This window comes from Ambystoma mexicanum, chromosome 2q (genome assembly GCF_040938575.1).
Source record: "Ambystoma mexicanum isolate Mex_15411 chromosome 2q, UKY_AmexF1_1, whole genome shotgun sequence".
Classification (NCBI taxonomy): Eukaryota; Metazoa; Chordata; class Amphibia; order Caudata; family Ambystomatidae; genus Ambystoma; species Ambystoma mexicanum.
The window spans coordinates 1,304,151,777-1,304,166,141 of NC_090924.1; the positions used below are offsets into that span (position 1 = coordinate 1,304,151,777).

Sequence of the window (14,365 nt, forward strand, 5' to 3'; positions counted from 1 at the left end):
ACAAGACATTTTGGTATCAGGAAGAAGTGGGAAAAGACGATAAATGAAGCCGAGATTCCAAGATTGAAGCTCCATAAACCTTTGAAAGATAAGCGTCACAGAGAGCATGTGGTAAAGAGCTGCCTTTCAAAGAGTAAAGATATAACATACCATAAGACATCACAAAACATACATTGAGTCACGCCTGCAGGCAAGATAAACGTTATGGTCACTGTACTGCGGCCATCGGCACCGTGATTATGCTGCAATCTACCCAATAGGGCCTCCTGCACAGCCGCATCTCACCGATCCTTCTCTAGAAGGATGAATTCTTGGGTTCAACATAACCCAAGCGCAAGACTACCCCCCCTATCCCCCTACAGAAAGCCTGCACCTCCACTTCCTTAAGCAACACTACATACACTAAGAAACGGACATGGGGGCAGGGCAGAGCTGGGTAGATTACACCTGCCATTCAAGGTCCAGGTGTGCCCAAATCCTGGTGCCACATTAAGAAGAGTGACCCAAGCACCCAACACTCTCAGCACCGCAGGAACGAATACCCATTCACACCGAAGATTAACCAGGGTCCTATGTGACAATGCCCCCCCCCCGCGCCCCCAAACTGTAACACAATGCAGGATGCCACACACAATAGGAGCTATCCCTCGGGAACCCAAAACAAGTCCTGGAAAGCTACAGCTGAACTGGAGGCACAGCCTGGGGGACTTCAAACTGGCAGGAGGCCTGGCCATGGTCTTGCAGTGGTGGAGGCAGGTGTTGGTGCTTGGGGTCTCACGTGGGGGCACTGGTCAATACCATTTGACAACTTTGTGGAGGGGTGCTTCGACTGAAAGGAGCCAGGTGGGGCGAGTCCCAATGCTCCCCCCCCCCCAGCTTTATGTCCAAGATGTACCAGTGGGTCTAAAACCACAGGTCCACCTTCCCTAAATACACACTGTGCGTGGCCAGAGGGTAAAAACAGACAAGGGACTGAAACCCACCAACCACAGCAATCGAGCCTCTCCGTGTCAGGCATGAGCTGCTCACCCAGCCCTGTTTGATGCATTGCATTCTGGGACTTGGAGTCATCCATGTGTATCGGAGAACGAAAAACTACAAATCGCAGAATGCAACCGAGCCTTGATGGCCCACTCCATCCCAGCAGAGGGAAACCAAAATCAGAAACCCAATGGGACCAGCATCTGCCAACAGAGGGACACGCGATCACTTACACTGACCAGCAGACTGGGGCAGTCAGGCATCCATTAGCCCCACACGAGAACTGAGGCCCGAATAAAGAGGCCAGGCACATAGCAAGAAACGTTTCTACTGCACTAGAAACAGCATAACAAAGGTAAATAGCTCACGTATATATCATGTATGTACCCTACATTTAATGTTGAGTTATACCGTGCACCGCTACCACACAAGGGCACTCACATATGTGCATTGGCAATGCTTGTTATGCCAGTAATGCGTTTAGTACTGTATGTGTATTTAGAAGGGGGCAGTGCAGAGGGCATTTTTTTAAGAAAGGCTGCATTAATGACATTGCCACAGGCTTAATACACACTCACACAAACGCCACCAGGAGGATAGCTCTGGGGCAACGTGCTCGCCTTGGAAGCAAGATGACACGGAGCAACACAGGTTCGACCCCCGGTCCTGGGTTTTAAGCGTGTTATAAATATCATATCATATCATATCACAGTCATCTTGGTCAGGGGGCTGGCAGTATTCCAATTTTACCAAAAAGGTACTACTTGAAAGTATGAGAGTACAAAGTGCCAAGAGGTCTCCAAAATGGCAGAAGTCGAGCTGTACATGAGCAGTTTAGATCACATTACGTAGTCGCAGAGAGAGCGTTAGCCCAGTGGAGCCCTGCCTTCTCCCCAGCACAGCCCTGCCTCCCCTCCCCGAGTTCATAATCACAGTCCAGGTGGTTGTGATTAAACCAGAACCCCACACAGGGATGGATGCAGTCCTTCGAGAAAAAAAAAACAGACTACGGTCTCTTTGTTGTTCTGCTAGGAAAATTCATTCGGGGAAACAGTGCCCCCAAATGGGGGCTGAGAGAGGTGGGACTGTAGATAACAACGAAAATGCTGCATGTGGAACTGCATGGCATAGGTAAAACAGTCACAAAGAAAATATAACGTGGATCGAGGTGCAAGCATACCGCAGGAGCACACCGTCCACCCCGCCCCTCCCCCTCGACAATCTCTCCAGACAGCCAAGCAGCACCTCTCTGCAACAGTCCACCAGCAGCACTTAAAGGCCCTTTCATCACAATTCAATCGGGAAACATGGGTGAGCAGGTAGAGCACCAACCCCTTTTGTGTGGCATCAGGTGGGCTCGCCCTGTATTTCTCTAGTAGTTTGGGGGCGTTGGGTGTATTGCCGGATCACGTTAACAAAGATCGCTATTTCACACAGTGCTAATGTATCGACCGCTGAAAACACCGATAACTGATCTTTTTATTGCTCGGTCTAATGGATGCCATACATTGTTACCAGTCTCTGAAGCAGGCACACTAGCCGACTGACCTTCCTTACAGGGTGCACATTACATAATTGATTTGAAATCATTGTCCCTGTCTGAGCGGATGTAATAATAAACTCTTGGTACATTTTGTATTCAACAAACTGGCAAGTACCAAAACCCAGCACACAGCTAAAAACAAGAGGCAACAGGGCCAATAACACAGAGGTTTAATTACAGAGAATATACTACAGAGGACTTCAGGGCAACTGTAAGTAACCATCTCGATGGTACACATTTTATCTGCCTCTTATGAATGAAAGGATGAGTAGAGCCAGCGGAATTCGAAGCTATAGGACACAGGCAGATCTCAGCAGCAGGCGTGTAAACCAGCTGAGCTATCTTTCAGATCTCACATTCAGCTTTTTTGCAGGGTAGGAGTAGAGGCGTGGGACATAAGAACACCGAGGGGTGTGTACCTGTATGCGGGGGTCCACTTCCTCCTCTTCGTGGGGCACCGTCTCCTCCGCCCGGGACCTTTTTGCCAGAATGTCCATGTTGCTTTGTGCTCCCGGATACGGCATGCAGGCTGTGCCAGTCTGTATTAATATTATTGCTTCACTGCTGGGTTCCCAGAAAGTCGGCGCAGCCTCTCCGCGGTGGGTAGCGCAGCCCCCCTTCGCCGTGCTCCTCGCCTTCTCTTTTCCGTGGTCTTGGAAAGCCAGTAGGGGGTAGCATTGTCTCCCGGGGGGTCAGACCTGCTGGCTGGCCGCCACCATGTTCAGGCTGCTGCTGTGCCTATGCCAGCCGCGCGTACCACTGGCACGAGTGAAGGTGTCGCAGACGGAGCGCAGAGCGGCAGTCTGCGCCTGCCCTCCCCGCAGACGGCAGAGGGGCGGAGGGAAGGCTGGCCGGCACCTCCCCTTCAGCTGTCACTGAACGGCCCCAGTCGGCTTCTGCCCTGTCAGGGTGAGCTTCCCTTGTTCACCTCCTGCACATCCGAGGGACGGAAACGTGCGATACAAAAGGCGCCTTCCCCTTGAAACGCGGCGGCACCCCGCGCAACCCACCACCAGTGCAGCCCTTTCGCAAGAGTGTTCACCCCAGAAGCACAACAAAGACAGAGGTGTGGTGTGGTGCACGCCACGCCTCTCTAGCACTACCCGCCGGTAAACTGTGCGGGCTCCAAAGGAAAGCTCTCAATGTCATTATTTGAGGCCAGTCGCCTGGTATAGCATGCCCACAGACAGACGTTCCCAGGGACATTTCCTCTCACTGCCTGACTTTAGCCCCTTGTTTTCAGGGCCTGCTAGTTGGAGCTTAATGGACGGCACAGTTTTGTATTGCAGGACAGAATGTCATTTCGAACAGAAAGGACTTATAAGTAGAGCAATGCCAGATGAAACCTTCCAGCCATAAGCTCTTTTGTTTTGTTAATGATTAGGGTGGACAAGTGGGGGCAGGGTTATGTGTGTGAAAACAGAATGATGTAAGGGTCTTTCTGAAAGTGGCGATTTAGGGTGCAGCGAAGATATAAAGAGGTAGGATGTTTCGAGGGACGGCGTCAGGGCCTTTCAACTTTTTCAGTTAAAAGGAGCCCGAACCTCGGGGGACCCATAGCAATTGCCGGCAGTCAGCAGTTTATGACACGGAAATACATTAGTTGCATTCGAGGTTATACATGTGCGTTTGCTATGCTCGCATTACAAGCTGCATTTGGTGGAGACCTGCAGGCAGTCACCTCCCTGGGCCCCTCTGGCATCTAGAAGTGTTCTTATCACCACTTTGCCTTTTTACTCTGGTTGCCCCACATTAGCCCCTTTCTAACAAAAAAGCATGAATAGCTTTTCAGTGAACGGTTAGCGTGTCAGCTTCCCGCTGGCTGCCCTTCTCGTGATCGTTTGCGGCTATTGAGCCCATTGTCTCCATTGCAATGTATGTTCCATTGGGTACCCCAGACTGGTTTTCTCCACTCTAGGCAAGAAGGTCCCCAAAACATAATGTTGAAATGGGCCCACACAACCCGTGACACATCTTCAGCCGGCCTGGGCGTTCCATGCCCTGGGTGCCCACTGGGTAAATGCTTGTTTTTGTGTGCATGTTAGTTTGCAGAGTGAAATGTGTAGGAAAAGCTGGCTTTCTTGTCTGGTGTTTGTGTGGGTCATGGGTTTGAGTTTGTCGAGGAGGTAAGATCGGGTTTTGTGGTGGTTGGCTTTGAAAACAATGAAAACTCTTTTGAAGGAATTTGTTTGGCTACGAGGAGCCAGTGGAGCTGATCGAGAGCTGTGGTGACGTGTGCATGTTTGCGTAGGTGGAGGATGAGTTTCGCTGCTGCATTTTGCATGGCTTGGAGGGGGGCAAGGTTGCTGCTGGGGAGTCCACTGAAGAGAGCATTGCTGTAGTTAAGCTTAGAAAGAACGAGTGCTTGGACTGCGGTGGGGAAGTCATCAGGAGGAAGGATGCATCTGATCTTGTGTAGGAGGAGGAGTTGTAGGTTGCATGTTTTGGTGACGGCAGCTACGAGGTGTGTGAAGGAAAGGCGTGGTTTGATGGTGAAGCCAAGGGATTTGACAGGTGTCGAGAGGGATGTGTGTGGGTTGTCCATGGTGAGATACTTGATCCAGGGGGTGAGTTTGGGTTTGTGTCTGGGGGCACATAAAAAGGTATTCCATTTACGAAAGGTTGAGCTTGATGAAGCGGGTGGCCATCCAGGTGGTGATGGTGAAGAGATAGCTTATGAAGATATGGAGTTGTGAGGAGGATGAGATTTGGAAGTACATTTGTGTGTTGTTTGTATATTGGTGGAAAGTGATGTGTTTGGCAAAGGTCTGTACAAGGGATTCACCATAAAGGAAGAAGGGGAGTGGAGACAGGGAGGAGCCTTGCAGGACACAGTACTTGACCGGGATGGGGCTAGATAAAAAGGGAGAATGGAGACTAAGTGTGCCCTTTCAGGAAGGAAGGAGGTGAACCAGTCGAGGAAGGTGCATGAAAGTCTCACTCCATGGGATAGGATGTTCAGTAGCATGGTGTGGTTGATTGTGTTGAAGGCTGCAGAAAGGTCCAGGAGTACGAGTAGTACTGTGTTGCATTTGTCTGTGATGTTGTGGAGATCATCAAGGATAGTGTTCTTAGTGCTGTGTCCAGGCTGGAAGGCAGATTTGAAGGTGTTGAGTAGGTTGTTTTGTGGTGATGTGTTGTTGCAGTCGGGTAGTGATGGAGAGTTCCTTGATTCCGGCGAGGTATGGCAGGATAGTAAAAGGGTGGTCATTTTCAGGGAGATATGGAGTCTAGAATTTATTTTGAGAAGGTGTGAGATTTGTCCAGTTTGGAGTAGGGAGTGGATAGCACCATGTGAGAGACAGGAGTTGATAATGTTGAGCCAGGGAGGGTGAGGGTGGTGATGCAATTGTGATGGATATCAATAAGGCTCTCGGTACTGACCCTCTATCCCATATGATATCAGCCTTCCTTTTTTGAATATTCCATTATTCAACTCCTCCATCCTACTCCTCTGATTGTCCTGGCTCTCCATCAACCCCATTGTCCTCTCAACTCTTTTTTTCCCCGACCTGCCCTTCTCCTTGAGTCACTTCCTACTGACATCCCCATTATCATGCTGAGGGACATTAACCTCCCCAAACCCCCAGCAGCCTTGAACTTAACTCCTTCCATCTGGCCATTCCCTCTACTCCCTCCACGACCAGACTGCCGACTCTGGTGGGAACTCTCTTGACCTTGTCTTTCTCTCTAATTCCCTATCCTCCTCTGACCTCTCTCCTTCTGATAACTCTATTGGTCACTTCAACATATCAGTCTCTCCAATTTCTACTCCTCATCTCACCTCTTCAACGACTAAGAGGCAAATGATTCAGGACTCTCTTGCCCCTTACTTTGATCATCTGAGACCTCTCTTTGTCGCTTTCCCCTATTCATGCATATTTCATTAATAGTGCTTTCTCTGACTTTCACTATGCACTTATGACTCCATTGGACAAACACTATGCTACTCACACATTTACACCTTCCCTTCCCCGTCCTCAGCCTTGGATCTCCTCTGAAATTCAGAACCTAAAAACAAACATGCGCTGTGACTGACAATGCTAGTGCAAATTATGAACACATACCAGACTCCTAGCCTATAAAAAATTACCTTGCTGCCCTAAACCTCTACACTGGATTCGATTCTTCTCAAACCTAACCTCCTCCCTTTGCAATTACCCCTTCAAAGATCCATCTACCCTCTAAGCTGTGCTCACACTTCCCAAGCCAATGTCAATTGCCACCTCCATTTCTGCTAATTACTGTGCTCCCTGCTTATCCTCTAAAATGTATAAAATTTGTGAGACTCTCACATCCCCACTCACTCTCCCTACCCAACCTTCCTTCTGTCCACCATATCTCTCCTACCTGTTTTGCTCTCGACTACTTCTCTCCTACCTCTCCTACTGAATTAGCACCTACCCTTTTACAGTGCCAACCCATCTTTCACTCCTATTGACCCTTTTGCTCCCAAAATGGTCAAAGACGTAGCCTCAATCAACCACTTGCCCTCATCTCTCTATGGTCTTTAACCTCTCTCTATCTCTCTCTGCTAGACTCTTTCCTGCCTCCTTCAAATCTGCAACTGTCTTACCTGTAGAGAAAAATGAAACATATGACTATCTCCTAAAAGCAAACTGATCTGCTTCTTTTAAATGTGGCACATATAGGAAACTAAAGGAAAATGGTGCTAGAATACAAAAGAGTCTATACAACCAAGCAGGAGGCTGGCATTATAACCCCAGGGTACAGCTACTCGAACAGGCCTTAAAACAATATACACAAGTTTACCATAGGGGAAAATGTGTCTCTGCAGGTTGTTCAAGAGTGTTTGGGAAACATCTCTACCTATGTACACCTATAATGCAGATTATACCCAAAAGGTTTTGGGATTAATTAATTTATTTATTTATTTTTGTAAATGAATCACATTTTTGGGGCATAGTCTACATTATAGATGTAAATAAAGTTGTTTCCCACACACTCTTGAACAACCCGAAGGGCTAAATTTCACCCTATGGTAAACTTGCGTATAATAGAATACAAAAAAGAACAGGTGTGACCTTATAAAAGCACCCAAAGAAAGATGTGTAGATAACCCACAAACTGTTTGAGAATTCCTACTCACCAGCAACATTCATGTAAGCAGACCCAAAAGGAAGTGGTTTGTGGTCAATTTTAATTGCAACAACAGAAAAGAAAGCAACCCATTACATTCAAATGAACCAAGGCCCGAATGGGTGTGACATTTATTCAGTGAACTAAAGGACACAAGACATGGAGACTGCATCAATGTAATGCTATAGGTGCTAAAGGAACATGATCACATCCAAAAGTGTTATGGCCCAAACACTGGGAATGCCACCATCAGCAAAATAACTCAGCTGATGCCCCAGAACATTAATTCTTTAACATAAATTAACAATCCCAGTATTTTATCATGTTGTCATATTTCTGATGTCAGGTACAGAGCAAAATACACTTGGATTCAGCTTGGAGCAGCATATTCCCATACCCCAGGAATTTGTGCCATACGACTTCAAATCACAAAATTGTTGTTTTCCTTCAGTAAGAATCACAGGGGTGGTTCAAACCAGTTATTAAAACTCCAAATCTTTAGTTGTTTTTCTACAGTAAATTACATTTCTTACCCTCTCTAGGACAGTATCATTGTTGGTAATGTAGCGCCAACAACATTTTTGTCCGGAAACAGTATTTTATTTAAATGGATTCCAGTCCAAATGAGCAAACAGCTTCATGTTTTCTTAAGTAACCAAAGTATCTAAACAACTAAAACTTGATAATTCTACATTGGAAAGTGCTAGGAACCTGAAACCAATTGTGATTTATAGGTAGTAAAATAGTTCATTAGCAAATATAACATCTGTGTTGTTTACAATTATAAAAACTATGAAAAAGTATGAAAAATCAATAATTCCCTAAAGGAAAATGCCACTGAGTTGTGTGATCTATCTCTGTGTGCAGGGCAGCACAAAGCCTAATGATTTTTTGTTTTGATAAATTACCACATTTCTGTAAAAAGTTCCAAGGGAAAAACAAATTGCCATCTAAAGACTAGTGAGGGATGCCCCACATCTGTTTCAAGTCACAAGACTAGGAGTGGGTAGCTCCACCGCTTAGGTCACAAGATTAGGGGAGGAGCCCAGAAGAATTATTTGGATTATAAAAGAGGCTGTACACAGATACAGGGTAATATTATATTAATCAACAGAGGTAGCTATCTGGAGTGATACTAACATTGGGGCTGGCTGAATTTCCATGGAAACTGCAGAGAGGATCCCTAATCTTAAGGAGATGAGCAGTCCATATTGGAACATGGCTGCAACAGCTTGCAGACCTTGCTGATTGAGGAAATAAAAACTGAGAGGGTCCCGGCGGATTCCAAAAAACAGAAAGCAACTTTAAAGTAAGTACTAAGCCCAAATGTATATCCAGATTGCCTTATACCGTTGTCCACAGTAATTCCCTGGAGTGAGAGTGGTCTAGGAGAAGTTGTGAAAGCTAGTTCCCAATAGGCACACAAGCAATGTGCATTCCATTGTAATTAAATGCAAATTGATACTTTATTCTAGTTGCACTGATTGCATTTCTGTGTGGTGTGCAGTGTAACCCTAGCTGTATTCCTGTGCAGATAAAGTGGATTTTTTTTATACAATAGACTCAGTTAGCATTTACCCATGGGCTTCCCCACCCTTATTAATCAGTTCAAAACAAAGGGGGGTCTGCAAATCTCTCTACCAGCACGAACACAGCCCAATAACCTGTTCTTGGGTGAATAACCCCTGGGAGAGACTCTACCAAGTCTTTAGCTCACTGTCCCTTTCACAGAGAAGAAATTTCCCTGCATATCAGCCTTTGTCCTGCCCAGGGGCAGTCCAGCGCCGAAATGCTAGGCAATTCTCCTCTGAACAAGAGTACCATCAGTAACCCCATACACGTGTTTCAGCCTTGTTGGGCATCATCAGTGAAGTGAAACTGTTGCCTCTCTAAGAACAGTGAGCACGGGGTCCACGTCTGGATCGCCCTGTTAACTTAGGGTGAAACCCAAAGTTAATTTATTCAAAACAAAGGGGGGTCTGGGAATCTCACTAACAGCACGAACACAGCCCAATAACCTGTTCTTGGGTGAATAACCCCTGGGAGAGACTCTACCAAGTCTTTAGCTCACTGTCCCTTTCACAGAGAAGAAATTTCCCTGCATATCAGCCTTTGTCCTGCCCAGGGGCAGTCCAGCGCCGAAATGCTAGGCAATTCTCCTCTGAACAAGAGTACCATCAGTAACCCCATACACGTGTTTCAGCCTTGTTGGGCATCATCAGTGAGGTGAAACTGTTACCTCTCTAAGAACAGTGAGCAAGGGGTCCACGTCTGGATCGCCCTGTTAACTTAGGGTGAAACCCAAAGTTAATTTATTCAAAACAAAGGGGGGTCTGGGAATCTCTCTACCAGCACGAACACAGCCCAATAACCTGTTCTTGGGTGAATAACCCCTGGGAGAGACTCTACCAAGTCTTTAGCTCACTGTCCCTTTCACAGAGAAGAAATTTCCCTGCATATCAGCCTTTGTCCTGCCCAGGGGCAGTCCAGCGCCGAAATGCTAGGCAATTCTCCTCTGAACAAGAGTACCATCAGTAACCCCATACACGTGTTTCAGCCTTGTTGGGCATCATCAGTGAGGTGAAACTGTTGCCTCTCTAAGAACAGTGAGCAAGGGGTCCACGTCTGGATCGCCCTGTTAACTTAGGGTGAAACCCAAAGTTAATTTATTCAAAACAAAGGGGGTCTGGGAATCTCTCTACCAGCACGAACACAGCCCAATAACCTGTTCTTGGGTGAATAGCCCCTGGGAGAGACTCTACCAAGTCTTTAGCTCACTGTCCCTTTCACAGAGAAGAAATTAACCTGCATATCAGCCTTTGTCCTGCCCAGAGGCAGTCCAGCGCCGAAATGCTAGGCAATTCTCCTCTGAACAAGAGTACCATCAGTAACCCCATACACTGTTTCAGCCTTGTTGGGCATCATCAGTGAGGTGAAACTGTTACCTCTCTAAGAACAGTGAGCAAGGGGTCCACGTCTGGATCGCCCTGTTAACTTAGGGTGAAACCCAAAGTTAATTTATTCAAAACAAAGGGGGGTCTGGGAATCTCTCTACCAGCACGAGCACAGCCCAATAACCTGTTCTTGGGTGAATAACCCCTGGGAGAGACTCTACCAAGTCTTTAGCTCACTGTCCCTTTCACAGAGAAGAAATGTCCCTGCATATCAGCCTTTGTCCTGCCCTGGGGCAGTCCAGCGCCGAAATGCTAGGCAATTCTCCTCTGAACAAGAGTACCCTCAGTAACCCCATACACGTGTTTCAGCCTTGTTGGGCATCATCAGTGAAGTGAAACCGTTGCCTCTCTAAGAACAGTGAGCAAGGGGTCCACGTCTGGATCGCCCTGTTAACTTAGGGTGAAACCCAAAGTTAATTTATTCAAAACAAAGGGGGGTCTGGGAATCTCACTAACAGCACGGACACAGCCCAATAACCTGTTCTTGGGTGAATAACCCCTGGGAGAGACTCTACCAAGTCTTTAGCTCACTGTCCCTTTCACAGAGAAGAAATTTCCCTGCATATCAGCCTTTGTCCTGCCCAGAGGCAGTCCAGCGCCGAAATGCTAGACAATTCTCCTCTGAACAAGAGTACCATCAGTAACCCCATACACGTGTTTCAGCCTTGTTGGGCATCATCAGTGAGGTGAAACTGTTGCCTCTCTAAGAACAGTGAGCAAGGGGTCCACGTCTGGATCGCCCTGTTAACTTAGGGTGAAACCCAAAGTTAATTTATTCAAAACAAAGGGGGGTCTGGGAATCTCTCTACCAGCACGAACACAGCCAAATAACCTGTTCTTGGGTGAATAACCCCTGGGAGAGACTCTACTAAGTCTTTAGCTCACTGTCCCTTTCACAGAGAAGAAATTTCCCTGCATATCAGCCTTTGTCCTTCCCAGGGGCAGTCCAGCGCCGAAATGCTAGGCAATTCTCCTCTGAACAAGAGTACCATCAGTAACCCCATACACGTGTTTCAGCCTTGTTGGGCATCATCAGTGAGGTGAAACTGTTGCCTCTCTAAGAACAGTGAGCAAGGGGTCCACGCCTGGATCGCCCTGTTAACTTAGGGTGAAACCCAAAGTTAATTTATTCAAAACAAAGGGGGGTCTGGGAATCTCTCTACCAGCACGAACACAGCCCAATAACCTGTTCTTGGGTGAATAACCCCTGGGAGAGACTCTACCAAGTCTTTAGCTCACTGTCCCTTTCACAGAGAAGAAATTTCCCTGCATATCAGCCTTTGTCCTGCCCAGGGGCAGTCCAGCGCCGAAATGCTAGACAATTCTCCTCTGAACAAGAGTACCATCAGTAACCCCATACACGTGTTTCAGCCTTGTTGGGCATCATCAGTGAGGTGAAACTGTTGCCTCTCTAAGAACAGGGGTCCATGTCTGGATCACCCTGTTAACTTAGGGTGAAACCCAAAGTTAATTCATTCAAAACAAAGGGGGGTCTGGGAATCTCTCTACCAGCACGAACACAGCCCAATAACCTGTTCTTGGGTGAATACCCCCTGGGAGAGACTCTACCAAGTCTTTAGCTCACTGTCCCTTTCACAGAGAAGAAATTTCCCTGCATATCAGCCTTTGTCCTGCCCAGGGGCAGTCGTGGACCCCTTGCTCACTGTTCTTAGAGGGGTGCAGCTTCACCTCACTGATGATGCCCAACAAGGTTGAAACACGTGTATGGGGTTGCTGTGGTACTCTTGTTCAGAGGAGAATTGCCTAGCATTTTGGTGCTGGACTGCCCCTGGGCAGGACAAAGACTGATATGTGGGGAAATTTCTTCTCTGTGAAAAAAACAGTGAGCTAAAGACTTGGTTGAGACTCTCCCAGGGGCCATCCACCCAAGAACAAGTCAATGGGCTGTGTTCGTGCTGGTAGAGAGTTTCCCAGACCCCCCTCTGTTTTGCATACTAAGTAACTTTGGGTCTCACCCTAAGTTACCAGGGGAATCCAGACGTGGACCCCTTGCTCACTGTTCTTAGAGGGGTGCAGCTTCACCTCACTGATGATGCCCAACAAGGTTGAAACACGTGTATGGGGTTGCTGTGGTACTCTTGTTCAGAGGAGAATTGCCTAGAATTTCGGTGCTGGACTGCCCCTGGGCAGGACAAAGACTGATATGTGGGGAAATTTCTTCTCTGTGAAAAGAACAGTGAGCTAAAGACTTGGTTGAGACTATCCCAGGGGCCATCCACCCAAGAACAAGTCAATGGGCTGTGTTCGTGCTGGTAGAGAGTTTCCCAGACCCCCCTCTGTTTTGCATACTAAGTAACTTTGGGTCTCACCCTAAGTTACCAGGGGAATCCAGACGTGGACCCCTTGCTCACTGTTCTTAGAGGGGTGCAGCTTCACCTCACTGATGATGCCCAACAAGGTTGAAACACGTGTATGGGGTTGCTGTGGTACTCTTGTTCAGAGGAGAATTGCCTAGCATTTCGGTGCTGGACTGCCCCTGGGCAGGACAAAGACTGATATGTGGGGAAATTTCTTCTCTGTGAAAAGAACAGTGAGCTAAAGACTTGGTTGAGACTCTCCCAGGGGCCATCCACCCAAGAACAAGTCAATGGGCTGTGTTCGTGCTGGTAGAGAGTTTCCCAGACCCCCCTCTGTTTTGCATACTAAGTAACTTTGGGTCTCACCCTAAGTTACCAGGGGAATCCAGACGTGGACCCCTTGCTCACTGTTCTTAGAGGGGTGCAGCTTCACCTCACTGATGATGCCCAACAAGGTTGAAACACGTGTATGGGGTTGCTGTGGTACTCTTGTTCAGAGGAGAATTGCCTAGCATTTCGGTGCTGGACTGCCCCTGGCCAGGACAAAGACTGATATGTGGGGAAATTTCTTCTCTGTGAAAAGAACAGTGAGCTAAAGACTTGGTTGAGACTCTCCCAGGGGCCATCCACCCAAGAACAAGTCAATGGGCTGTGTTCATGCTGGTAGAGAGTTTCCCAGACCCCCCTCTGTTTTGCTTATTAATCAGTGCACTATAAATCGGGCATAAAGGTTCATAGACTGATAGAGAACTAAGGCATTACTTTCTTCCTGAAGGAATCATAGATAATTACAAAACATTTGAAAATGTGAAGGGAGAATAGATGCGTTATTTCCCAGACCATATAAAATGATGTTAAGGTGAAATCCCTCTACTCCTTATACTAAAGCTGCACAAGGGAACTCATGTGAAGTGAAAGGGGAGGGTGCCTGTATCTATTGAATCAAATCCGGAGACAATCTCTTATATTAGGTGGATAAACCAAGGTTGTTAGAATCACTGGGAGTTGTCTTTTCCTAACCCAAATCCAGTAGTCAGATGCAATTTGTTCTTCCCTACATTTAAATAATCTGTGCATAGCTTATACATACACAACCCCCACACACAGGGTGGCCAGTTGGGGCGAATATGTGCATATACATGCCATATCTCCAAGTAGCATTTCATCCGATACCATACTTGTTTTGATATTGGAGAAACTCAAACAATTTGAAGAATTTTGCAATGGTTGACAAAAAATTGTCTGAATGAAGGAACAACTGGCTTCCAAAACAAGGAAATTTCACAGTATCTAAGCTAGTCAGAATGTATGCAGGTAACGGCTCGTGCGAAGTACAAAGCCGGTGAACATTGACATTGATAAATAAAGATAGATTTAGACAAGAAATTAAAGATGTTCAGGCAAGTTCAGAATCACAGCCTAAAACACAGAGACACATACATTTCGTGGAAGAAGGGGATATTATTCCC

General features: G+C 47.0%; 1 protein-coding gene across 1 annotated transcript in view; it reads right to left on the bottom strand.

Annotated features, from left to right (window-relative positions):
- SH3BP5 (SH3 domain binding protein 5) overlaps positions 1-3,668 on the bottom strand; it is a 477,928-nt gene extending 474,260 nt beyond the window's left edge. Inside the window, exon 1 of the mRNA XM_069648745.1 lies at positions 2,944-3,668. Coding sequence (XP_069504846.1) covers positions 2,944-3,048 — 105 coding nt within the window. The 5' untranslated portion in view covers positions 3,049-3,668. The remainder of the gene's footprint in view (positions 1-2,943) is intronic.
- Between the last annotated feature and the right edge of the window lie 10,697 nt (positions 3,669-14,365).